Source organism: Alosa pseudoharengus, unplaced genomic scaffold (genome assembly GCF_046254945.1).
Source record: "Alosa pseudoharengus isolate Yale_2024_CS ecotype anadromous, Long Island Sound unplaced genomic scaffold, YU_APseudo_1.1 YU_APseudo_1.1_scf_10, whole genome shotgun sequence".
Taxonomy (NCBI): Eukaryota; Metazoa; Chordata; class Actinopteri; order Clupeiformes; family Clupeidae; genus Alosa; species Alosa pseudoharengus.
Window position 1 is genome coordinate 30312769 of NW_027468565.1, and position 27649 is coordinate 30340417.

General features: G+C 43.4%; 3 protein-coding genes across 5 annotated transcripts; 2 read left to right on the forward strand and 1 right to left on the reverse strand.

The window, feature by feature from the left end:
- The first annotated feature begins 318 nt into the window (after window positions 1-318).
- On the forward strand, window positions 319-11713 carry cfap263 (cilia and flagella associated protein 263). Its single transcript, XM_076269783.1, has 8 exons — window positions 319-389; window positions 661-775; window positions 959-1123; window positions 1802-1957; window positions 2195-2431; window positions 2697-2804; window positions 3273-3428; window positions 11387-11713. The coding sequence occupies exons 1-8, from the start codon at window positions 319-321 to the stop codon at window positions 11459-11461; spliced, it is 1083 nt and encodes a 360-aa protein (XP_076125898.1). The 3' UTR covers window positions 11462-11713.
- Window positions 11714-12172: 459 nt separating this feature from the next.
- On the reverse strand, window positions 12173-20667 carry znf319b (zinc finger protein 319b). 3 transcript variants are annotated; one of them, XR_012983509.1, is made up of 3 exons: window positions 20096-20488; window positions 15249-18464; window positions 12173-14924 (listed from the first exon to the last, which is right to left on the reverse strand). XR_012983509.1 is itself a non-coding variant. In XM_076269638.1 (3 exons), exon 3 carries the CDS (start codon window positions 18084-18086, stop codon window positions 16245-16247), a length of 1842 nt encoding a protein of 613 aa, XP_076125753.1. In that variant the 5' UTR covers window positions 18087-18464; window positions 20096-20205; window positions 20603-20667; the 3' UTR covers window positions 12173-16244. The 3 variants fall into 3 exon arrangements, 2 of the variants coding, with proteins under 2 accessions (XP_076125753.1, XP_076125745.1); XM_076269638.1 differs by adding an exon at window positions 20603-20667 and having other exon boundaries at window positions 12173-18464; window positions 20096-20205; XM_076269630.1 differs by having other exon boundaries at window positions 12173-18464.
- Window positions 20668-20798: 131 nt separating this feature from the next.
- On the forward strand, window positions 20799-27451 carry usb1 (U6 snRNA biogenesis 1). The gene is made up of 7 exons (XM_076269813.1): window positions 20799-21072; window positions 21197-21384; window positions 21740-21923; window positions 24683-24736; window positions 25227-25332; window positions 26664-26747; window positions 27121-27451. The coding sequence occupies exons 1-7, from the start codon at window positions 20933-20935 to the stop codon at window positions 27226-27228; spliced, it is 864 nt and encodes a 287-aa protein (XP_076125928.1). The 5' UTR covers window positions 20799-20932; the 3' UTR covers window positions 27229-27451.
- The last annotated feature ends 198 nt before the right edge of the window (window positions 27452-27649 follow it).

Below are 27649 nucleotides of genomic sequence, written 5' to 3' on the forward strand. Positions count from 1 at the left end.
CATGGAGAGGGTGGAGAGGCAGACAGACTATGCGGAGAAGTGTACTCTTCCCTTAAGTGAAGCATTGAACAGTTCAATGGCCCTGCAATTTAATGCTGAAATGTAAGTCAGCTTCTGAATATTTATGTAATGCATTTCATTTTTGTGAAAACCTGAATGAATAGCCTTTTAAACATGTATAGAAGGCCCCGACCATTGCAGCCGTTGCAGATATCTAAGATCTTCTTCGACACTAATTGCTCTCTGCTAGGTCTACCACCACAGCACAGGTTTGATAAGCAATCGCGCCAGTGGGGAGTTTTGTTTACCTTAGTAACCATGGCGGAGTTAGAGAATAGCGAGTTGTTGCAAGACAAGAGACGAATTATTGAACTGATAGAGAATTTAAGGTAACGAACGACAAAGGCAGCATTGTTTATTTAATAATAATAACTATTGCTTGAGTGTGGTTCTCTTGAAAATGTGTTTTTGCTGATTCACTTTTCTGTAGCTGAACTAACGTTAACGTTAAGTTATTCCTGACGACTAGCTGCTAACTGACTGTGTAGCCCATATAGGGGGTTAGCCTAAGGTCTTTATGTCCTCCTAGGTCAAATAACTACCCCTTTTTCGATAGTAATACACTATCAGTTCACTATCACACATTTACCCCTTTTCCAGACGCTCAAATGCAGTGCTACGAGCTGAAACCGGCATGTTTGAGCGGTATATTGCTCGTTTGGACCCACGTCAACTCATTGTACAGGGAGGACCTGAAGGCACTGCGGACGTACGGGTATGATAAAGTGCCACTGATGATGATTATGGCGAGATGGCAGTGTTTGGACAACAGTCGGGCTATCTTAGTAGGCATGTTTTATATGTGGTAACTTAATCACATAATAGTGAACCAGTGTTTTAGCGATCTTTCTTCTGCTGTTCAATGTTACGTTAAGGTCTTTGCTTGTTGTGATCATAGAATCGCACAAGGAAGAACACCAGAGCACGAACAATGACCCAGGAAAAACTTCAGAAGTTGACGTTGGAGCAGAGATGTGATGTTGCCCAGAAGGAATTGGATGACATGAGGGAGGACCAGGAGAAATTTAAGGAAACCTCTGAGAGAGTGATTTTCAACCTTAAGGTCAATGAATATGAGTGGCAATGAACTCAGGGTCCAGAGACCCCATTTGGTTTAGTGCATGTTATTTGTCCTAATGGTAGAGCCCTAGGGCCACATTCTTTTTGCATGACTAAGCCATTGGCTTTGGTTTACATTTGGTTTACTATTTAACTTGAGACCTTATCCTCAGGGTTCCCACGGGTCATGACATTTCTGGAATATCTATTCCAGACATGGAAAGTCAGGGAATTTCATATTTTTGGGGCAAAGTCATGACATATCAGGGAATTTTGTTGTAGCACTTTAAAGTTTACTTGCCAAAATACATTAATACAAATATTTCCACACAGAATTGGTGCATATCTGGTCATTAGCTTTACTGCTTACTTGAGTAGCCTTCGTTTATTCTATGCTCATTTATTCATCTCCTGCTCTAAAAAAGTAATAGATTCTTGAACACTACGCGGCTGCTCTGAAATTATTGGTCGGTATATTGTACAATTCATGATATAGTAAGTCATGGAAATTCAGATTGTTTGTCAGAGAAAGTCATGGAATTTTACATTTGACTTAAAGAGGGAACCCATTTATTTGGAATAGCCCTTGGTCCAGTTTCAGAGTTAGCTTCCTTTAGCCTGGGTTCAAAGACACATGTAATGGAAAGTCTGAGTTGATAATATTCCTGTGTGCCTCTGTTAGGCCACCTTGGAGGAAGCTGACATGCGGCTTGTGGAGGGGAAGAAGGCCAGCAATGAGTTTGACCGCGATGTGGCCAAGGTTCTGCGGGAGAAAAAGGGTGCCATGATGGGCGCTGAGAAGGTCATCCGTTACTTTGAGGACAGGATGAGGGCAAAGGTGAGAGGTCGTAACTATGGGAACTAGTGGGACCCTTAGTGTGTGCTGCTCTGTAACGCCTTGTAGTTGATTTTGATGTGCATCTGCTTGTTGTCTGTGGGTGTAACACTATGAATTTTGCTGTTCGTTTCTGCAGTGTTCTGGTGTGTTTTCTAATTATATGTGTAGTTGATGTAGCTGCTGTGTTCTTGTGGAGTACTGGAGTTTCTCTGTGTCCCTGTTCCCATGCCTCTGTAGGATACACTAATAGAGAAACTGCGCCTGAAGAACGCAGCGCTGCACGTGCAGAAGCGGAAGCTCTATCTGCAGATGCGCCAGAAAGAGGAGATGGGAGAGGCACTGAATGAGGTGGACTTCCAACAGCTCAAGATTGAAAACAGCCAGTATCTGGAGCGCATCGACGAGAGGAACCAGGACCTGCTCCGCCTCAAACTAATGGCAGGGAACACCCTGCAGATACTCAACTCATATAAGGTGATAAGAGTTGCCATAGTCTTCACAACAACCTAAACTGCCAGTGTGGTGTGGTTCAGTCTAACAGTAAGCGGAGGGAAGTAAGGAGTTCCACCTCTTATAGAAGAGCCGTATTGCTTTGTTTTTTTTAAGAGAATGTTTGTCACTGAGCCCACATTATTTGGAATCCTCCCTGGGCCTGTTGCCATGCGACCTTATTATTTTGACTGTTGGTTGATGTCTGTGTGGTGGTGATGTGTGCGGCCTTCTTGGTTGGACTGTGCAGAAGAAGCTGCAGAACATAACCTGTGAGTCCAAACTGCTGAGCAGCGAAATTGCCACACGGCGAGACATGCTGGTGAAGATCGAGGAAGAGACTGAGCAAGCTGAGGAGGTTGGATGGCTGGTGACATTCAGCCATTTACTTTCTATTTATACTCTCTGGCTCTTGTTTACATTGTCGCATAGGCCAAGACTGGCCAGTTTCACTAATAACAACAATAGCCACAGCACTTCTCAGAATGGGTGTAAACAATCTAAGTGGTGCTGTCTGCAATCTAGTCATACCACACACAGGGCATTAAGCATTCTATGAGTACTTATGGTTTCTTAAACACCCAATCAGCTGTGAGATTTTCCAAAAAGCACTCATTGGTCTATTGGCTTTGGAAATGTATATTAAATCACGTTGATAAAGGCACCAGTTGCTTCCAGCGGCACTAGATATGGGAATTTCATTTGATTAAGACGAGGCTGCTTTTCTTCTGCACTGCTGTTAACTGTAATTTACACAGTGCTGTTTACTCTGCTACTAAATCTGTGTTATACGCCATGTTCCTCTTTCCCAACCGTGCCGTATTAGGAGCGTGCGAAGGCTGAGGTTCTGAACAGGAAGTTACGAGGCCAGCTGGCAGACTACCGCGTGCCACCCGTTCTGCAATACATCACGGCCAAGGCCTCCCATCACCAGCTGGAGCAGACCGTCCGAGCCTGGGAGCGCAAAGTAGAGATCTCAGAGGTGAGGATACAATCATAATGTAGCGAGAATATCAGATGACCAGTATCTATTTGGATTGATCATTTCCCTGACAATAGAATGGTTTCAGTCACCAACATGGCTTTGTAATTCCATTCGAAACTAGTTTACAGTAACTTTTAATGCACAGTCTCATACAGATGAAGAATGAAGAACGAAGTTACATGACATCAGAAAAACACATGAAAACCTGATTTCTGAAAATCTGAATTCTCAATGATTGGAATGGTGCTTGGATTTAAAACACCAAAATACAAATACTAAAAATAATAACAGATGTCACCAGTAGCCCAGGGCATCAGGATTTCGAGGGTTAGCTTCAGCATCACAAATGGCCAAGGCATCTTGACGTCTCGAGTGCTCGATGGTGTTTTAAGCCCCCACCGTTGACTTCAAGGCAGTGCTGTGACCTTCCTAACTCTACCGTCCTAACCATAACCCTTGCCTAACCCTAGTGCCTTCCATGCAGCGCTGCCTGGAAGACAACATTGGGGGCTTAAAACACCAAACACCCTCTCGAGAGCAGTTCAGTGCAGAGCCCACTTCTGCCCATATTTTTGTAAAAATCCAATTAGGTGGCAGTGCACATTAGTGATGGATACAAACGTATGTTGTCTACACAGCTTGGTAGACGTTCCCATGAGCTGTCAATTTTCAGGCAGGGAAAACTTCATCTGTGTAGATGGCATACTGTTGTAGCCACCTCTACGGTGGTCGACAGGTGCAAACAGACTGCATATTAAAAAATGGCTTGCCTGGTGTGCCCTTAAAGAAAACATCTTCATCAATTTGACAACACATGCGCAGCATTTACAAAACGCGCAGCAAATTCAGACAACACTACCCATTACAGATATGCAATGCATATTCACACAACACAACGGAAGTGTTTCCGGAGGACATATGAACACGGCTTAGCACAAATTAATTAGATGGGCATGTTACATGCACACTTGAGACCAAATATGTCCACAGCAAGTACTCTGGAAGGTTGTTTTAATTTATGTCATGATCTGCACAGATTACAAATCACTTTTGCACGCTACATGCTAGTTTCTTTGTCTCCCTCTAATAAGTAGGCTAGTTGAACTGCATTATTCTTTATCCAGCACTGCCACCTACTGTTACAACATGCAACACGGCCACAATAGGCTACTCTTGGAATGGACAAAAAAAGTACTTTTTTTACATTTTGGATGGTATACCACATCTTGGTGCTTGGTGCAAATGAGCTAAAAGGTAACTGTGTTGGTTTTAATATCTTAATGGCATTCACTTATGTTTTAGCTCATTTGCTCATGTCCAGATGTCAAGTCAAGTCACTTTTATTTATATAGCGCATTTTTGTATGCAGAGTGCAACCCAAAGCGCTCTACATACAAGACTGATACACAAGACAAAAGATGCCAGACGGAGCGGCGTAGTCGCCAGCGCACCCGTGACACCAAGACATCACTTTTAAGTATCCTCAGGAAACACTTCCGTTGTGTTGTGTGAATATGCATTGCGTTTCTATAATGGGTAGTGTTGTCTGAATTTGCAGCGCGTTTTCTAAATGCAGCGCATGTGAAGATGAAGATGTTTATTTTACGTTGCTTGTGTTTTGTCGATTTGCATGTGTTTTCTTGGAAGATGCAGTCCGTTTACACCTGTTGGCCACCGTACATCTCTACTGTAATGTGACACCCAATGGGCCTTTTGTGAAAAAAGTGGCCCTATGTTTTAAGATTAGATTAGATTAAACTTTGTCATTATGCAGAGTACAAGTACAAAGACAACGAAATGCAGTTAGCATCTAACCAGAAGTGCAAAAAAGTGCAATGTAAACAGTATAGACAGGTAGTGCAGTATAAATACATATAGTGCAGTGTAGGCAGTAGTATACAGTTAAGAGCAGACCAAATATGGATATGCAGTATGAACAATATAGATATAGATAGATAGATAGATACTTTGTTGAACCCCAGGGGAAATTCAAGATATGTACAGTATGTACAGATATGCAGTGTAGTGACAGTGACATCAAGAGTAGTGTAAACTAGATGTACCGCATAGCGGTACAAAATATGAGCGCCGCTCAGTCCTGTACAGCTGTTCCGCGAAAATAAATCACACTTCAATTTGTCTCCATATTTTACTCCATCCCCCACTCTTGAAACTTTTGTGTATGCTTGTTTGGCATGCCTGAGTGTGTGTGTGCGGCTGCACAGAAAGTAGCCTACTGGTGCTGAAAAGTTGAATAGATTGTAGAATAGCCAAAGAAGATGTAGCATTGTTATAAAACCTTTAAAATCTCTAAACAATCACAAGTAGGGCAGTTCATCACAGTTCATCCATTGCAACTGATTGATGAAAGGTCATTTACACCTGTAGGCTTCATTGTATTTGGGAAAAGCAAAAGGTATCAGCATAATGTTATTATGACCGCCGCTAGCGAAGCTAGCGAAGCGGTCATATAGGGATTGTCAAAGTTTTTTTTTTTTTTTCGTCATCTACTTCCTGAAATTTTGGTCAACGATACCCGGGGCACCGAAACACCGGGGCACATGAAATTTGGTGGGTATGTAGCCCCATTAGACTTTTACGGAAAAATTTCGTTTGGTCCCCGGGGGCCACTCCCCCTCCGCGCTGGGCCCCCCGAAACCCAAAAAATGCAGTTTTTCCTAAATAACTACCTGAACCGTGGCACCGAGGATGAAGAAATTTTTATGGTATGTTGGTCTCAAGGGCCCACATCAACTTAGCCCATAATCACTCATTTGTGATTTGCACCCCCCCGGTAAAAAATGAAAATGCAATATCATTCTGCTTTAATCGCCCCTCTCTTCAGTAAAGACGTTCAGAACTGCACCAAATTTTATGTGTATGATTAACCTGACATTCTCTGGGGGTATGCCAAGTTTCGTAGAATTTCATCCATGGGGGGGTCTAAAAAATTAAGTTATGTGTACATTTAGTGACTCTACACTCATTGGCCTGTAGATGGTGGTGCACACATATACACATGCACACACACACACAGGCACCCACATACTATCGGTATTAGAACGGCTGATACATAATTACAAATTCAGTAGGATTAAAAGAAAGCCAAAATAAATATTCATCATCATCATCATGGCTGCATTTCCAGTATTGGCGATAAGTAGTCGTTTGTCCACTAGATGGCGCATCGTTGCAGTGAGACGTAATTTTGTTGGAAGTTAATCTAAAGTGGGTTAGAAAGACACTATGCTTCCTACAAGGACAAGACTGTAGGCTACAGTAGTTTACCGCAGAGAACGTCTAAGGGTAGGATGATTTCTGCATGAAATGTAATTCCCATTTCCTCTTGAAGCCGAAATAAATCTGAGAATGTTTATCGGACATGCTTGTTTTTTACTGCAGGTAGGCTACGTTAATCCTATCAATAGCAGAACGTAGGTAAAATAATTTTACCGTTAGCATGGTTGAGTGATGGAGGCCAATTTGATTATTGATGTATTTGTAGAAAACCATAAATGCGTTTATAGGCTACCAAGCAAATCGATAACAGCACTAATTGTATCTTTCGACTGTCATCTCATTTGCTTATGACCATAACCTAGGCTACTAACAGGAGCTAAGTGAGTTAGCCACAACACGTTCGCTACGTGATGGTTTTTTAATGGAAAATATATAGGCCTAGGCTACCTGAAAGATAACCTGTCTATGATCCCGTGATGATCTACATCTCCATTTAAACCAGATGTTTTAAAGCGCACGTTGAGATGTATTCAGGGCAGGGCTGTACCTACACATATTTGTTGCACGTGCTACAAAAATCATTCTTTGCGATGGATGATTTAATACCAACGTTACACCGGTCAGATACAGTTTTGCCTATGGCTATTCCGTGAGACTGAGGCGCTTTTTGTTTGTTTGAAGTGCGTGTTTAGGGTGTGAGAGGGGAGTCGATGTGCTTTGATTCCAGCTTGGTAGTTGTAGTCTATGCGATTAAAAAACACGTGTGTGTGAAGTATCCAAACAATGATAACGCTTTCATTATGGCTGCTTTAGCCACAGACCTTGAGTTACTGTACAGTGGGTTGGGTTCCATTTAGAAGTGTCCACTTCATTCGCCCTTTCCGTGATTCACAGCTACGTGAAATGTATTACTACTGATATGCAAAACTATTAACTTTTCGCCAAGAGGTGGCAGCTTGATACTGTAAGGTGTAAGCCATTGGTTCCAACGGAGATTTTATTTGGGTCGCCAGCATAGCCTGGTGACAATTTGTGTTGTGTAATAGGCCTAGCATAGGGCCTACCTTATATAGCTTATAGTTTGTTAACAGTCACGGTTTTGTCATGCAATGTCTATGCATTTTTGCATTTAGAATAGCTCTAAAACCGGGGGGCGAACACGTCGCAGGGGGGGCGCCAGTGCGTGGATATCTCAATCGCAAAATTAAACAATATTTCTATCGGGCGCCTACCATGGACTAGGCTGGGTGAAAATCAAAAGATTGCGTCAAAAGATTGAGCTTAACCATGGACCTCATGGTTGCAAAATGCAAGGGAACATGAATCAGCATATTATTTGCACAAACAATAACGGAGAGTAGCTCTTCAACTTTGCCCGTTAAAATGTGTATTAACAGTCTCGCAACGCATTTCATGAAGGCCCTTTTGGACATGTCAGTTATTTGCACCACTGGGTAAAACGGCATTTTGTTTTAGACTACTGGTATTTAATTTGTGCATTGACAATAAAGCTGAATATAATTTGAACTAGATGACTAAACCTATGCATATGTAGAAGAAGAAACATTCACAAAAATCCATGACATGACCTCTCTTCTTGATAGCTGTTGAAAACTGCATGGAACTGACAGGGATTGTTTTAGTTTAATAATAAATAAATAAATACATTATGCTGCTACCTTCTGCTTTTCCCAAATACAATGTAGCCTACAGGTGTACCTTTCATCAGTCCAGTTGCAATGGATGGACTATGATGAACTGCCCTACTTGTGATTGTTTAGAGATTTTAAAGGTTTTATAACAATGTTACAGATTTTTTGGCCCAGAAACAAATCTATTCACCTTTGCAGCGCCAGTAGGCTACTTTGTGTGCGGAATGTGTGCAAACACACATTCCAAACAAGCATACACAAAAGTTTCAAGAGTGGGGGATGGAGTAGAAGATGGAGACAAATTCATTAATATGATTTATTTTCGCGGAATGGATGTGCAGGACTGAGCGGCGGTCATATTTTGTACCGCTACGCGGTACATCTAGTTTATGTATTTATTTGTTTGTTTGTTTGTTTGTTTGTTTATGAACAAAAACATCTCTGTCAGTTCCATGCCGTTTTCAACAGCTATCAAAAACAAAGGTCATTTTTGGATGGATGGATTTTTTGTTAATGTTTCTTCTTCTACATAAGATTTTAGTCATCTTTAGTTAATGTAATACTTCATTGTCAATGCACAAATTAAGTAACAGTAGTCTGAAACGTTATTGTTAATGCACAAATTAAGTAACAGTAGTCTGAAACGAAATGCTGATTTACATGTAACCAGTGGTGCAAATAACTGACATGTCCAAATGGGCCTTGATGAAATGCGTCGCTAGACTGTTCATACACATTTTAACGGGCCAAAGTTGAAGAACTGTTGTCCGTTATTGTTCGTGCAAATATAGGCTGATTCATGTTCCCTTGCATTGTGTAACTGAGGTCCATGGCTAGTCTGGCTTTCACCAGACAAAGCTCAATCTTTTAAGAAATCAAAAAATAAATAGCGGGCAGATCAGGCTGGGTTCACCTGGCACCCGATATTGTTTAATTTTCCGATTGATATCCACACTCTGGCTATTCTAAATGCAAAAATGCATCAGGGAGTTATGACAAAACTGTAACTAACAAACTAGATCCTAATAGAAAGCTGTTAGCTTCCCTAAGCTACAGGTAGGCTTATAAGGTAGGCCTATTTACAACATAAATTGTCAATAGGCTATGCTGGCGACACAAATAAAATCTCCTTTGGAAACCAATGGCTTACGCCTTACAGTATCAAGCGGACTTAAACTGCCATATTGTGGCGAAAAGTTGTAATAAAATTCATGCAGCTCCATGAGTTAAGGAAAGCGCGAATGAAGTAGCCACTTCAAAAATGGACCCACTACACAGTAGCTTAAGGTGTGTTGCTAAATCAGCCATAATGAAATTAAGGTGTCATTGTTTGGATACTTCACACACACGTGCTTTTTAATTTCACAGACTACAACTACCAAGCTGTAATCAAAGCACATCGATTCCCCTCTCACACACCCTGCACGCACGCACTTAAAACGAAAAAAAACAGGCGTCTTAGTCTCACGCATGTATAGGCAAAACTGTATCAGTTACGTTGGTAAATCTTCCATTGCACAGAATGATTTTTGTAGCACGTGCAACAAATGACAGTCGAAAGATACAATTACAGTGCTGCTATCAATTTGCTTGGTATATCCGCATTTCTAGTTTTCTACAAATGCAATCAATCAAATTGGCCTCCATCACTCAACCAACGCTAACGGTAACATTACCTAGGTCCTTATTGATATTATAAGATTAACGTACCTGCAGTAAAAACCAAGCATGTCCGATAAACATCCTCAGATTTATGTCGGCTTCAAGAAGAAATGGGAATTACATTTCATGTGAACATCGTCCTATCCTTATTAGACGTTCTCTGCGGTAAATTACAGTCCTTGTAGGAAGCGTCCATTGTTTTTTTCAACCCACTTTTAACTTCCAACAAATTACGTCTCACTGCAACGATGCGCCATCTAGTGGACAAACGACTACTTATCGCCAATACTGGAAATGCAGCCATGATGATGTTGATGAATATTTATTATGGCTTTCTTTTAATCCTACTGAATTTGTAATTATGTATCGGCCGTTCTAATACCGATAGTATGTGGGTGCCTGTGTGTGTGTGCATGTGTATATGTGTGCACCGCCATCTACAGGCCAATGAGTGTACAGTCACTAAATGTACACATAACCTAATTTTTTTAAGACCCCCCCATGGATGAAATTCTACGAAACTTGGCATACCCCCAGAGAATGCCAGGTCAATCATACACATAAAATTTGGTGCAGTTCTGAACATCTTAACTGAAGATAGGGGCAATTAAAGCAGAATAATATTGCATTTTCATTTTTTACCGGGGGGGTGCAAATCACAAATGAGTGATTATGGGCCAGGTTGATGTGGGCCCTTGAGACCAACATACCATAAAAGATTCTTCATCCTCAGTGCCACGGTTCAGGTAGTTATTTAGGAAAAACTGCTTTTTTTGCGGTTCGGGGGGCCCAGCACGGGGGTGGAGTGGCCCCCGGGGACGAAACGAAATTTTTCCGTAAAAGTCTAGTGGGGCTACATACCCACCAAATTTCATGTGCCCCGGTGGTTCGGTGTCCCGGGTATCGTTGACCAAAAATTCAGGAAGTAGATGACGGGGGAAAAAAAAAAGAAAAAAGAAAAAAAAACGTTGACAATCCCTATATGACCGCTTCGCTAGCGGCGGTCATAATAAGTGTATGTGCAGTATCAACATTATAAAGTGTAGTATCTTTTTAAAAGATGGCTACAGCCAAAAAGCTAGAGCAGCTACAGTGCTACACTGGCATGTTTTTTAAAGATGTCCCCCAATTGTAGCACTGTAGCTGCCTGGCTGCAGCAACTCGAGCTAGGTAGCTTTTTTTTTTTTTTTTTCATACCGACAGTACTCGGTGAATTTGAGAAACAGATCTGTTTGAAAAATCGCCAGAGTTCTCCTTTACTATCTACCATTGAAATGAGTTGGAGCAGTAGTTCCTCACCCTCAAGTTCTACATGCTACATGGTATGTTATTACTACAAATAAATCATGTTATTACACCATACTTATACATCATGCTGTTGTTTTTGTCATGTATGTCAAGATGGCCCTGAAGACCCACACCAAGGCCTGGAACAAACTGAGGGCAATTGCTGCTGGACCAGGACCTGCCTCCTAAATAACACAATCAAAACAAGGAGCCTTACCTCACTGGATGTGCAAAAGGATATTTCACATTAAAATATGTGTGTATTGTACAGATAAAGCAAATTGCTCAAGCCTTCCCTGACACAAATCTTGACAAAATTCTGTTGTCTCTCACAATGCTACTCATCGTCCACAGACGATATTGTAGAATGAATACGGTAGATGACTACCATAAGCTCACTAGACTAACATGAAAATAAATCAACCAACCAGACCCACTTTACCTACACATGGTTCTTGTGTTCTTTTCCTTTGTTAAATAGGTATATTTTGCCTCAGAGTATAGTTACTATTCAACACTAATTCAACACCTATTCCTTAAATAAATATTGTGCAGTTACTATTCTTACATCACATCAAGATTCGGAAGGAAATATTAGACACTGGTAACCGCACTTGCCTCTTGTAATAAAAAAATAGGCATATTTGGCCTTAGCGTATAATTATTGTTTCTACAAATTCAACACTTATTCCTCAAATAAACATTGTGCAGTAACCATTCTTCTATCATTGCGAGATTTATAAGGTGAAACATGTGAGATTGGTAACTGTACTTACCTGTTACTAGCTGTATCAGAATAATGGAGACTTCCTTACTCCCATAAAGTGGTGAAAGGTGAGGAGGCAGTCAGAACACCATCTTTTCCATGAAAATACTGACAAACTTACAGATAACATCATGTTATTAATGAAAAGGTTTATTTGTTAGTGCTGTGTATATTAAATGCTACATACAGATATTTTAGCATGAATGTACACATCCATTGCCACATGATGTAATTTAACTAGCTCATCCACGATCTACAATTTTGAAAAAAGTTAAAGAGTGAGTAAATGCACCAGAAGGTGCAGATACCAAGAAAGACTACAGGAACTAACACAGCAGGCATGCATAGGGTGGAGCCATGGAGGCCGTGGGGGGAGGAGACACATGCTAATGCTTTCTAAGGTCAAAGGTCAAGCCATTTCCAATGACACCACTACAGTCACCCTCATCCTCTCCCCTGCCTCTCTGACCACTCCAACCTAGAATATAGATATTTATATATAGATCTTAAACAATATTAATAAAAAAAAATTAATATACAACGCAAACTTGAGAACATAAAAACACTTGACATACATAGTTTCATTTAATCCCACTTGATGTCAACCTTGTCTTAATGCCAGGAGATCTCAGAATTTATAAAAAGCAAAAACAAAGAAACAAACATTTTAAAACCTTATACTCAGAAATGGGCACAACACACACACACACAATATGGGATTATGAAGAGAACAATATATATATATATATATATATATATATATATAAAAAACAACAAAAGACAACAACAAAAGACAAAAGGGGAGTAAGCTGGGTTCAGAATCCAACCTGACACCCCATTTAAGGCCGAAGAGTTCCAGCGGTTAGCCCACTGCAAACAGCATCAAACTGACACATTTGACCCTAGCACAAACAACAGCATAGCTAACACAGCCAGCATTATTGCAGACAGCACTGCACGAGTGCAGCTGTCACCAATACAGCACAGTACTGTAGAGGACCTTGCTGCACACGTCATAACCAGGGATCTGATAGTACAACAGTATCACGCTGCTGCAACTGACAGTACTGCTTACACACTGCACATCCAGTAGTGCAGGTGAGAATCCTGCAGCGAGCGTCATGGTAACCGTCTGGCAACATTGCAGATATCTTCAGAGTAGAGTAGGCCTGGCTACTGCAACAGGAGGCTGATGCAGTCAACTGCAACGGAGATTCGTGGCCTCTGGTAATACTGCACAACATACTGCTCCACCGCAACTCAATAAGGAAAAAACAAACAAATAGAAAAAAATAGACAAAATGTGCAGGGGCCTTGCTGTGTGATTTCTGATTGGGGACACCTCCAAACCAGATAACATACTAAAGCTTTATCAGACTGAACTGTCTGGAAGTAAGTCAGTAAGATTTCCTGTGCTTTCAGTCTCAGTTAACATACTTAACAAACCATGACTTTGACCTAAATCTTTGACGTTGTTTACAGTGACCACATATCTTAGTTATGCATGTCCGCAGATTTTAATTTAAAATACATATCAAGTCATACATTTGGCAAAGTCAGCACAAATTTCACATCATGTCTCAACAGTAAGCACCAGACAAACCACTGTATCTTGCCAAACAGCAACTCTAACCAAGTGTAAAGCTAATTTTGACTATTCACCAGGCTAACCTTCAGTCTGGGGTGTGAGTCAGGCCAGATCTGAATAATGGAAACCCTTCAAACAATTCATAAATATGTGTAATGCTTTGTGCACTCATCTCACATAACACAATACCATGGTTCTGTGCAGAAACCGTTCATTAAAAATGAGAAGTTGCTTCAACTTTAGGTAAATAAGTAGAATAAAGAGCCTCGGCCATTTAGGAAACCGTTGGTTTGTCAATGCTGCAGGCGCCGCTAACTCCTAGCACTTAGACGTGTGGCTGGAGGTTTTGGTGAGCTAGTCTGTTCTCAGACAAACAGAGGCAGAAACGCTGGTGAAAGACCAGACGCTGATCTGGCCTGGGCCGTGTCAATGCCAGGTCGGTCGCGGAGTCAGTCGCCAGCTGAGTGGTGGACGCAGTCGAGGGCTCCAGCAGATGGACAGACGCATGGCGAGACCAACGAGGGACCAGCAGGCGGAGAGGTGTGCGTGTGTTGTGTGTACATATACACATCTACAAGCAAAAAACTCTGTGGACAAACAAGACTTGGAGCGCACCAACACAAGTGTGAAGCCATAAGCAAAGTTAACTAAAAAAAAAAAAATATGAACACAAAAATATAAAAACCAAAAAAAAAAACAAAAATAGCAACAAAAAAAAGTTCAACCATTCCTGTGACTCACAGGGAGGATAGACTAACTGGTGGAGGTGCAGAGCCCATGACACAAAACCACTTCCTTTACACTTAAACACACCATCACAATCAAAACTACCACTACTAGAGAGATAGAGAGAGAAATAATATGAATCAAAAAGTCACATAATAAAAAGTAGTTACATATAAAATAGATGATGCAGTTAAGAAAGACAATGCAATCTTTTTTTTTCCTTTCTTTCTACGACAGAACTGGTAAACAGTTGGCATACATACTATCTATGTACATACAGTAAGAGAGAAGAGGAAATCTTGTTCAGGACTGATCTGTGTGTGTGTGGAAATATGAAGAGTGAAATATATATTTCTATATAATTTCTATATATGTATGTATATAGCAGTGAAATGTGTAGACTGGGGGTGGGGGGGTCACGATCCAATCGCTGTCCCTTGGGTACTCTGGTACAGTACAGACCACAGGTCGTCGCCGTGGTGATGTAATCCGGTGCAGTGCAGGCAGCTGCGGCGGGTGGAGATGGGGTGCAGCGCGGCACAGCTCGGTACGGACGCCCAGCCGCCGGGACACTGGGGCACAGACAGACTGACACGCTCACTAACGTGTATTAGTTAAAAGACAGCACAACATCTGTTTCCCCTACAGTTTTTTTTTTTTTTGTTTAAAAAGAGTTCAACAAACAAAACCAAAAATATATATAAAATATTTTCACACTAGCTATGGGGTTGTATGTGGAACAAGTAACTGCAAACAGGTTAATTCACACATATGCACACACATGCACACACTCACTCTCTCTCTCTCACACACACACACACACACACACACACATACATACACCCACACCCATACACACACACAGAGGAGTAATTATACAGTATGCTTTCACTTACAGTGGTGCGCTGGGCTTTCTCAGCTTGAGGACAGCTAAATACCCAATACTGTTGTCATTATCACAGGCAGTCTTACGTAGGTGGACATTTACATACACACACACACACACACACACACACACACACACACACACACACACACACACACACACACACACACACACACACACACACACACACACACACAAAGAGGAACAGGTCAGTAACAGCTGGGGGGACAGAGACTTGTGAGAGAGTGGGTGAGTGAGACAGGTTAGACCTGTGGACCATGTATGGCCAGGGGTGGTGCAAATGTGTGTGTGTGTGTGTGTGTGTGTGTGAGAGAGAGAAGGGGGGTAGGGGTGGGTCTGTGTGTGAGATAAGAGGCCGGAATCTCCCACCCACCACCACAGAACCGTTTCGCTGGAGCCCACAAGGGAACCGTTCCTCATTCCTGTTCCTTCATCTCAAAATGAGACAGTCAGTCTGAGTAACACCTCTCTTCAGCATGGTGTGTGTGTGTGTGTGTGTTTGTGTGTGTGTGTGTGTGTGTGTGTGTGTGTGTGTGTGTACATGATGGGGGTGAGTGATTATGTTTGAGAAATAAGGAACAGGCAAGTGAACATATTTTAGCATAACTAGGAAGGGGGCAGGTAGGTGTGTGTGTTTGTGTGTGTGTGTGTGTGTATGCATGTATGTCTGTGTATATTGCAGGGAGGGAGTCTTCAACAGCCTCAAAAGTTCAAAAAACGGAGGGAAAAAACAAAATCAGTTTGTGGCACCATCCCTCATCCACGAAAAAATCTTTTGCACGCACGCACACACACGCACACACACATTGATGCTTGATGAAAAGGTAGCTTCTTATCTGAGGGGAAGGGGTTCTGTGTAGCAGGGTAAGAGGGGGACTAGGTGGAAATTTGGGATATTAGGAAGGGGCCTTCGGCCTCCGGCTGGAATATTTCATCGGCCATTCCCCTCACGGGGACGGAGGGGGAGGGGAGGGTTGTGTGGGCCTTATTGGATGAGGGACGGGACGGGATATCCGCCCCCCTCGGCGGTGTGCTGGACCGTGTGCTCCTGCAGCGCCCCCAGGTCACCGAAGCGCTCTCCACACCACACGCACTTGAACTGGGCGTCGCGAGCGTGAACGCTCTGGTGCTTGGCCAGGTGTTCCCTCTGCTTGAAGCACTTATCGCAGCTTGAGCACTTATAGGGCTTCTCGCCCGTGTGCACGCGCCTGTGTCGTGCCAGCTCCGAGGTGTACTTGAAGCGCTTTTCGCAGTCAGGACACTTCAGCGGCTTCTCGCGGGACGGATCGCAGCGGTGCTGCACGAACTCGGAGGAGGAGAGGAATCTGCGGTCACACAGCGAACACTTCAGAGGCTTCTCAGCACAGTGCGCGTTCTGGTGACGCTGCAACGTCGCCGCTTTTTTGTAACCTTTCCCGCACACGTCGCACTTGTACGGCTTGTCAGAGTTACTGCTCGACGAGGCCTCGCCACACTTGTGGCGCAAGAGCTCGCCTGACTGGCTGAAGCCCTTCCCACATGACGCACACTTGAACAGATTGTCCATGCCGTGGACGTGCTGGTGGTAGAGAAGGTGCGAGGGCTGCAGGAAGCCCTTGTCGCACAGGTTGCACTTGAAGGGGCGATCGGCGGAGGCTTTGTGCGTGCGACGGTGGCGCACCAACGCGTACTGCTGCTTAAAGCTCATCTGACAGTCTTCGCAGTGGTAGGGTCGCTCCTCCGAGTGCGTGCGCTCGTGCTGGCGAAGGTCCGACGGCCGCTTGAAGCCCTTCCCGCACGTTGCGCAGCGGAATGGTCGTGCACCTTGGGGCTGGCATGTGTGGTGGAGCAACTCGGATGACTCTTTGAAGTGCAGCTCGCACAGGTTGCACTTAAACAGGTGCTCGCCGGAATGGGCATACATATGGCGCACCAGGTGTGAGCGGTGCTTGAAGGTCTTCTCGCACACGGCACATTTGTAGGGCCGCTCTGAGCTGTGTGTGCGGTGATGGTGCTGCAGGTGGGACATCTGGCTGAAGCTCTTGTCGCACGTCTCGCACTTGTACGGCTTCTCCCCGGTGTGGACACGCTCGTGGCGCGTCAACTCGGACAGATGGCGGAAGCCCTTGGAACATACTGAGCACTTGTAGGGCCTGTCGGGCACCGACGGCTCGAAGGTGGGCTGGGAGGAGGTGCCCACAGCGGCACTGCCACTAGCTGTGGCCGCATCGGACGAGGGCTGCTGGGGGTTGGCACTAGAGGTCGGGGTGGCGTTGCCAGATCCTGGCCGGTAGGTCTTCTCGCAGATGGAGCACTTCATGGGGTTGGTGCTGTTGTGGGCGTTGTGGTGCTGCGCCAGGGAGGTGAGCAGGGAGAAGCCCATCTTGCAGACGCCGCACACGAACGGCTTCTGCTCCACCTGCACGCACTGGTGCTCCAGGAGATCCGTGGCCTGGTGGAAGATCTTCAGGCACTGGGTGCACTGGAACGAGCGGTCTTGGCTCACCATGCACTGGTGCTCATGCGGGTTGGCCAGGTGGGAGATGTCGTGGCCGCAAGCGCCGCACTTGTGCCCGCCCTCGCCCCCTACCTGCAGGGAGGGCTGCTGCGCCTGCGCCGGATGCTGCTGCTGGCCGTGCTGCTGCCCGTGGTGCGGCTGCGGCGGCTGCGTTTGGGGCTGCGCCTGCGGCTGCTGGGCCTGCTGCTGCTGCTGCTGCTGTAGGGCAGGGTCCGGCTGCAGCACTATGCCGTACACGGCGCAGCCCAGGGAGCTCTCAGCCCCCGGTGGGATGGTGTGCACCACCGGCGGGGGCGGGGCCACGGCGTGCTGCTGCCACGCCTCCGTCATCCTGGATCGGCTGTAGGGATTCAGCTTTGGTGCGGAATGGGCCCGTTTGCCGTGCGGATCCAGGGGGAAGTGACTGGACGACTGGCTGCGGTGGGACAAGTGGGGGGGCACGGGGAAACTTATTTTGCCGGTTCAGTGGGACCCTTCTACAGAGAAAAATGGGATATATATACTTGTTTGGATGAGGGAGTGAAAAAAAAACACGTGTTCCACTTAAAGAGATGCTATGATGATGGGAGTGGATGGGTATCAATCAAGTGAGAAAAAAAAAGGAAAAGAAAAAAAAATAGAAAAGGTGTGGAAAATGGCGTGGAAAATGTTTCCCTAGTTTCCTGGTCCTGGTCCGGTTGCTCAGGCTGCTCCAGATGTACACATGTCCTGTGAGGAGATAAGGCATCATTACTTGAAAGACAGCACTGATCACAGTCCATGCACTCTAGTGAAGGAACATGCACAAGTTTTCATTATTTTTGTTATTTGCAATATAATGTGTTGTACGATTATAACTATCAGTGGTGTTTTCCCCCCTAACCACTATGGTGTTATAAGCCTATGCCGAATATGAATGCAACCAAAGTAAAGTGAAGATTCTTAACTGAAACTTGATCAGATTCAATTTGTCAACCACCAACTCTATGGCTGACGTGATGGCTATGGCGCCATAGCTATCTCTGACAAAAAAAAAAAAGACCTAACCGGGAAGCTGCCCGTTCCGTATTTCAAAATGCAAGCACTACCACTTCAGTAGGCCACTTTAGTAAGTTACTAAGCTGGCTGGGTGGTCTGAAGTTAAATTAAATTATTAATTATAATTATTTCCTCAATGCAACCTATCAGCGACTGCAAGTTACTAATATTTACAGCAGCTCGTCGCAGTGGAAACATTTTACACATCGAACACAAAATCCATTCTTAAGAAACTTGGTAGAACGTAACAATACTGATACTAGTACAAAGGCAGCAGATTTGGAAATTAATCTGTTCTTCGGTCCTTGAACACAAACAATATATAATCACAGCATTGTGCATTCCAATGTACACAAATGAGAACACAATCGGAGGGGAATATGCACAGTTAAAACGCACAATTTTTGCTGTCTGACCTGGTAATAAATTATAATGAAGCAACGTGCAGTCCTACGCGAGCTCCTCGAATTTGTTGTTGCAGGACAATCATAGAAAATATGTTTTTGTTATACCATACGTGGTGCTCAATAAGGTCTAGGAGGGCATGGGGTTAGCTGTTCGCTTCACCTATTCTTGCAAAGACAACCGTAGAGAGAAACCAGTGGCAATCACAAACTAGGTGTGGTGGGTAAGGTTGTGGTTAAGGGGTTTCAGGAGGTAAATCGGTGGACTAGAATAGATTACTGTCCTAAACTAGGACTACTTAGTCTGTAAATTGAATAGAGGGGACGAGAAAAGTTTGAACCAAAACGGAAACAACGGCCTGTGTTGATCAATGGGCGTCATTAATTCGAAACACCATAATATTGGGTGGACGTAATGAGTTCTCAGCGTTATCTCGGGGCCCTTGCTAGCCATCAAAGCTACGCATTCGTCTAAGCAGGTTAGCCTAGTTGTCAATACACCCAGTTAACGTTAGCTTGTAACGAAATCCTACAATTCGCCAATTTCGACCCAATAAAGATCGAAGACAGCAGGCAATCCATGTGATGTATAAACCGGTGTAGACTGTGACAGCAAGCATAGCTATTTCAGTTTGCGTTGATCTGATAAAAAAGAGCTGTAGTATAGCGAACCCTTGCATCAGCGAGTTTGCAAAACAGCTAACGCGCTAGCTAGCGACAGCTAGTATTAGCATAGCCGCTTAGCTTATTACATTCAGAGAACAAAACGTTTCATGACAACAACACATACAATATTCGATTATAACAAGTGCGCAATGGTTAACTACCTATAGACATTCACTCTATGTAGCATACATGAAAAATCTTAACCATAATCTTCGAAATATACGGTCTGGAAATAAACCGTAGGCCTGTTACCTCAAATATCCACGTCCTGTCTTGGTCAGTCCTATACCGTAGGCCTCTCTTCTTCCTCTGGTGTCTCAATCCCGGGGATGTATCCGTAACTGGAGCGACTCACAGAACGTCTATAATGTTAATAAGCACATTGCAATGTCAACGTATCCTGTATTAATTAAAATGATTTAGCATGGCTATTGATGTGCCATCCACAATCCCTTGTTTTTGAATTTCTAATACTAAAGGGACACTGAGCTCGCTGACCACCGAAACCCCCACAGGCTAACGCGCAAGCACACAGGAACCTGAATAAAAAAAATAATTGGCATCTTCACAAAACATACCGGAACTCACCACACGCTACTTAACTCATTCGTAAAACCCTGGTACTAATGGCAAAATATCATGTTCATTTCACCGTTCATATTTACCTATTTCAACAAAAGGCTATATATTTTTTACATCGAATTCATGCCAAACACGTTAAAATTGAAATGTAAAATTCAATCCACTTGCATACCCTACCTCTATTGTATCTCAAAACAGCACGCGTCGACCACCCAAATATATTCCACTATTTTTAAACACCATCGTTACAAAATGAATGCAGGGTTTCCCGGCTAAAAGTAGCTTGTTTCCATATGTGCTTGGAAACGAGCGGAACCATCAGACTTTAGTTACATTGTTTCTTGATGTACTGTTTATGCTGGTGCGCTGCAGTGGCGCTTTGCATTTGAACGAAATATGGGGTCAAATGTGATTTTCCCGTTATTATGAACGTGTGCCATCTTCTCGTGTTTAATTGGAGGAATATAAATATGTCGTGTAATCTTTTGTTACCAGTAAGGCCATAGAATGCTGGTGAGTTACAGCAGCAGCTCCGAGGATGAAAGTGATTGTTTTACAGTTCAAAGGAAACGATCATGCAACGTTACCTGCCACGACGAGGAGGACTCGCGCTTCGGCAAGAGGACCAAACTTGAGGCTGTAAACAGGTGAATGTTTGTGAGTGTGATGTTTTGGGCGTATAAAATGAAAGATTATGTCGCAGTGATTAGATTTTCAATATATAGTAACGGAAGCTTTTTTACTTTACACTAATACCATGTTCCCCATTAGCCATGGTAGTAATGCGCAAAACAAAGAAGTCCTACCTGAGGAAGAGCGTGGCCGCCTACCTGTGCCCGATACCGTGCTGCATATGTTCCGAGAGGAGCAGAGGGTTGACGACAGTGCTCAGCACGGAGGGCGAGTCCGGTCTTTCAAGCATGAGCCGGGGAATTGGGCCACATACGTTTTCCTGCCGTGTGGGTCTTGCATTTTCTCACAGGCATTTTTGTAGCTATTATTTAGCAGACATTCCTCAAAGTACATGTGCTCCAGTGCCTGATGAATGGGGTGTAACTGGAGGATGTGTGTGCCAGACTTAGTAATTTTATTTTCAATTAAAATAGATAGATTATATAGGTGATATCTATTTTTAATGTTTTGAGATTATAGTATTTCCAACCCCATCTATAAGTACATTTAATGTCATGATGTTCTGAGGTGCGAATCTCTGTCCTTGTTTGACAACTAGTATGACACTCTGTAATGTGTAGTCCCTCTTTTGAGCTATAGCTTGTCGATCTAAGAGTGACAGCAGGCGTCTTCGTTCACCAGACACACCAGATGAGGCATTCCTGGAGCTGTTGGACGAGGTGACAGCCCTAGCCAGATCCCTGGATGTGCCCCTGAATCATGCAGAGGAGTTCCACATCAGCTTGTCCCAGACAGTGGTTCTGCGACACCACTGGATCCAGCCATTCGTGCAGTCCCTCAGAAACAGCCTGGCTGACACCAAACGGTGAGTGCTTTGTTACTCCTCAAGAGTTCCTTTGGATGATCTAGGATAGGTGGAAAGACTTGAATGCATTTAGCTCAGGAGGGAATCTGACCTTGAAGTAATGAGTGTGTACACCAAATTAGATCAGAGCCACATCCATTTCAGTTGCTTTGTGAGGTACACAACCTCTAATAAAGTAATTAATAAATAAAAATAAAGTAAGCAAAAAACAAATCTGCACTTACATCTGAAATGTAGACATCTGTATTTCGGGGAAAAAACATGCAGATCTCTTGTGTGAATCATCAAAAAGTTATGCAAATGTAATTACACTTACACATTATATAGCCATATTCTACTGCTCTTTATACTGTTCATACTGCACATACACTTATTTTTACTATTATAATGTTACTGTTACTACACTGCACATATCTGTACATAATGTACATATCTGTCAACTGTTCATACTGAATATCCATATGTATTCTGTTTCTATAATGTCCCAGACAGCATTTACATCTGTGCCAGATCCGTTTTTGAATCGGCAGATTCGCGCAGCAGTCGCAGTCACTATGCAGATCTGCACCAACTTTGCGCCAGACTTGTCTGTAGCTTCTGACTGTGACAGTCCATCCAGCGGGTGCGGCGCCTATCCGGGGCAGCTTCGCAGACCAGACGCGCCACAACTGAATTGAGTCCGCCCGGCGGGTGTGGGCCAGATCCTCAGGAGCTGCGCAGACCTGACGCGCCACAACTAACGGAACACTTTTCCCCCACATAAACCTGCAACTGCAACTACGTTATGTTCCTTAAGATCCTTTATCAACCGTCTCTGGTTATATGCAGAGTGGAAGACTACTGTTGTGATTATTGGTAAGTACATTATACAAGTATCATTTTAAATGTAAACTGGTGTTGATGTCATTTTAGTCTGCTAAATATGTAGGCCTGTTCTGTATTAAACATGAAAGTTTACAAACTTAGTTTACTCTGAAATTCTGACAACCTGAAACGTGCCAGACAAGCTGGGTAGTAGCTACGGTTAGCTTGTAGTCTAGCTTCTTTTAAACATGCATACACAACTATGTGAACATGAGCTTTAAGGCTAAATTGATGAGCTTTGCTTATTCACCAAAATCGCTTAATATCGTGTCCATTGTGTGTTAGCTGCAAATTCGTAGCCATTTGTCTGTAGCTAGCTAGCCTTGCTGCTAGTAGCACTGCCGTTAGCTTTAGACGGTCAGCGTTTTTTTAAGCCTGTTTAAAATGGATTTAGAGTGGAAAAACTTGGCTGTAAAGCCTTTTATCGAAGGTCCACAAGAATTGTCGCTGTCCTCCAGTTTATCCGGTTTGGTATGCAATGCGTTGTTGACGTTACTGTTATAAAATAAATAATCTTTGGATGTTGAATCTAATATTTACTCTTTGTTTCTTTGCTTTGTGTGCTTTTTGTACGTCTCACAGGACCAGTGAGGAAGAATCGCAGGTTGATGCCTAACATTAACGTCAGTCCATTGGGCTAGTTTTTGCCCTGGTCCTCTGACATCCATCCGGGAACGGCGCTGCTATTCACCGTCTGCTCGAAAATATTTCTCAGGACAGCTACTAGCCTCTGCGAGAGATCTGCCGCTGCCGCGACCAAGGAACTGCTGCTGACCTGCGAGCTGCCATGATAGCAGCCTGCCCTGCAGTCTGGATTGAGTAGCCTAGCTAACGTCGAAGAACTCTCACGAAACAACAAACTGTCGCTGTCAAAGTCCACCGATCTGCTGATCTGCAGGATCGCCCAACTGTTCTGTGCTTTCAGTGCTCCCCAGACTGCCAGTAATCTTCCTCCGACACAGCTGAGCGCCGTCGTCATCATCATCGGGACATCAGCCGGTTAGATGCAACGGACTACGTTAACATGACATTTTCCTTCAGTGCGTTTAGCGGAGTTTGGTTATCAACATAAGCCTTATATTTCACATATTGGTTTCTGTTATGTTGTAGGCCTAGGCCTAAGCTTAGGCTAGCGGACACAGTGTTCTCTTTTGCCTTTTTAAAATAAAAAACTATTTTGAAAATTACAAATTGTGTGGGTCTTAATTGTCTGATAGCTTAAATATGAATCACAGACCAGGGCCAGATGAGCCCCAGATGTAGAATATGAGTCTGGGCCAGATCCGCACCAAATGCCATGGCAATATTAACTGTACTGGGCCAGTTCTGGCCCAGATCTGTCTCTGATCCGTAATTCCAACCTGTTCCGGTATTGGCCCGTTGGAAGAAATGACCCCGGGGCAGGTCCGTTTAGAGGATCTGCGCCAAATGCTAATGAAGATCTGGACCAAATCTGGCCCAAATATATTTTGCTGTCTGGGGTTACTGTTAATACACTGCATATATCTATATATTTACTACTCTTATGATGTTACTGCTACTACACTGCACTGCACATATCGACATGTTCATACATTGTTCATACTGCATATCCATATCTATTTTGCTCTTATAAGGTTACTGCTAATACACTGCACATTTATATGTATATTACTGTAAACCATACCACTTTTTTAATTGTATACTACTGTCTACACTGCACTATATATCTCATACTTTTTATACTGCACCACCTGTCTATATGGTGTATATCACTTTTCTGCTTTTTTGCACTTCTGGTTAGATGCAAACTGTATTTCAAACTGTATTTCATTGTTTCTGTTCTTGTACTCTGCACAATGACAATAAATGTAATGTAATTCTCTCTTAAACTAATCAATACGGCCTCTCCACAGGTTCCTTTGTTTGGCTCAGAGACTGAATATCTACTCAAACAGCGAGAAGACCAGGTGTGTTCTCCGTTTCACCTTTGACCCCAAGATATAGTTTTAGGTGTTTTCGATTAGCTTGCACGCTACTATAAGGCCGCAATCAGACAGGGCGCTGTTTTTGCAGTGAACGGTGGGTTTTTTCTGTTGTTTTGTATTGGCAGTAAGCATTTTGCGTGCTGCTGAAGCTCACTGAGCGCCTCACACTTTGTGCGCCTCGCATTTTTGCAAAAGCATCCTAAACACCTGGAATTTAAAAAAAATTCAACTCAAAGCAGAAAAGCCCCTGACGTCAGTCGCGTTTTTATGAAAACATTTCAAAGCGGCAAGCAGCAAAGCGTGTCCTGTCTGATCACGCCCTAAAAGGGGAGAAAAAGGGCTCATGTCAATAAGTTAGTGCTGAATGCCACCAAACTATCAAACCCTCTACTGTACAAACTGTGTACCATGTACTGTCTCTGGTCTAAACCCTGGAAATATTGAGTCACTGATTACGTCTATATGCATGCAGGACATTTGTGGGTTTGGAAATCTCCACTGGGCATGCTCAACTAACAGAGTTGACTAAAGTGATCGACAAAACGATGGAGGAGTTCCGACTCACAACATTTTACCAGGTTTGACGTGTAAGGGTATACACATTCTGCAGATGTAATGCATGCTCAAGTAAACAAACATTAGCAACACTATAACTTTTGTGGCTTACTTCTTCTCGTTTTCATGGTTTAACCCAGCGTTTCTCAAACTGTGGGTCGCGACCCACTACTGGGTCGCGGAGACATGCCAGGTGGGGCGCGAACTGAGGTGAAAACAGGAGTTTTTTTTATTTATTATTGCGATGCGCAATGGACGCACTGTGTTATTCACAGGGAAGCGCTCGTGTCAAGGCAGCTTAGTTAGTCCCGACCTACATGAGATTTTGAACGTTGTTGTGAGAGTGGTGAATTTAATCAAAACCCGGCCCTTAAAAGCGCGTCTATTCTCCACACTTTGCGAAGAGATGGTAGCTGACCAAAAGGCTGTAGGCCTACTGTTTCACAGCGAGGCAAGGTGGCTTTCCCGAGGTAAGTGCTGTCGCGCGTGTTTGAGCTCCGAGTCGCCTCTTCTTGGAGGAAGAGCGAATGTTTGAATCTGCAAGCATGTTCACTAATGAACATTTCTTGACGAAGCTGGCCTATCTTAGCGATATATTTGATATATCTTAGCGATACATTTGAGTTAAATGTCCAGTTACAAGGCAAAGACAAGCACCTACCTCACCTAGCAAATAAGATTACTGCATTCACCAAAAAAACTTGAGTATGGGACAGGCGCCTCGATCGCGACAGTATTATGCTTTGAGATTTCTGAGCGAAATCGCTGAAACGTCTGATTGGGAGGCACTCTTGTGATCCCATGTATTAAACAGTAGGCCTACATCACATCCCTGCAAAGTTTATTTCAAAAATATTTCCCAACCAGCAGTGCTCAGTATGACTGGATTATGGATCCATTTAATGCAGCATGTTGGCATTTCATTGAATATATTGTACAATGCTGTAAAATGGCCTATGCTTCCTAATATGTTGCTGGAAAACAGAAATATGTGTGTTATGTATTTATTTATTATTGTATCTGCAGCACCAGCTGATTTTAACTCTGTTGAAGAGGAAATATTTAGAACTTGTCATTATTTCAATAAATTTGACAATTTTAAGCTTGACCTACCACTTTCTTAGAGCGATGAGGGACAGGTGGGGCTCGAGAATGCCCCCTCAAAGTGGGGAATGAAAGAAAAAGTTTGAGAACCACTGATCTAGTTTGTTAACTACCACAGTCACGAGTTGGGTCGCGATAGTCTGTCATTTTTAAAAAGTGGGTCCCCAGAAAAAAAGTTTGAGAAACACTGGTTTAACCTGTAGTGTTGGTTGGTTTCAGTGTTCCTGACCGACTCCTGTAACGTTTTCAGAACCCTTCCTTCCACGTGAGCCTCGGCTGGTGTGTGGGTGACCGGACGGCCCAGCTCCAGTCAGCATGTTTGCCACAGCTACAGGTAGGAGACTCACCACGACCAGGCCAGCACTGTCTCTGTCGGAAGCAGAGCTTCCCTGCGGCACAACGCCACTGTCAATGCTGAATGTGTGTATATTGCTGAATCTGTGCATTGTCTATCTGTTTGCACTGTTAATGCCGAATGTGTGTATATTGCTGAATGTGTGTGGTGTCCATGCGTTTGCACTGCTATTGCTGAATGTATGTGTTTTATGCACCTTGGTCCATATGGAACAATATTTTGTTCAGCTGTATAAACAACAATAAAGGCTTGGCTTGACCATGCTCAAACAGCAGATATGTGCTGTAGAGCTTGCTGCTGCCATTTGGGTTTGTGCTGTTATGCCCATGACGCTATCTCTCTGTTTATTTAGAGTCTTTTGGACCACCATGAAGATGGACCCTTCCAGCTGAGGATAGATTGTGATGAGCTGCGCTGCAAGACTGGAAACAAAGTCTTCTCCTTTCCCTTGCCTAAGTAGGGCTATCAATACCTAAACCATACAAATTCCCCTAACCGTAGCAGTCTAAATATATCTGTTTAGTCAAAAGTAAATAGTTCACATGCATTTTCCTCAGTAGTGTGAATACCATTTTAAAAGGAAGAGAAATGTGGCCAAGAATCCAAAAGTGCTCAGCTCATCCTGTTACTGGCTACAATCCTCTATTTTTTTAGTAGTAAAGTAAATAAATCTTTGTATTTTCCTTTGCAGTGTGAATATTACTTTGAATGGAAGAGAAATGTGTGACTGAGATTGCAAAACTGGTTACTGCATTTGATTAGTCTCTGGGCATAAATAACTTGCTCAGTGAACAGGGAAAGCCCACTTGGGGTAGTAGAACTTTGGTTGAAGGTTCTAGTACTGCCATGTCATTGTTATTCTCATGTAAAAAGGCCTTTGC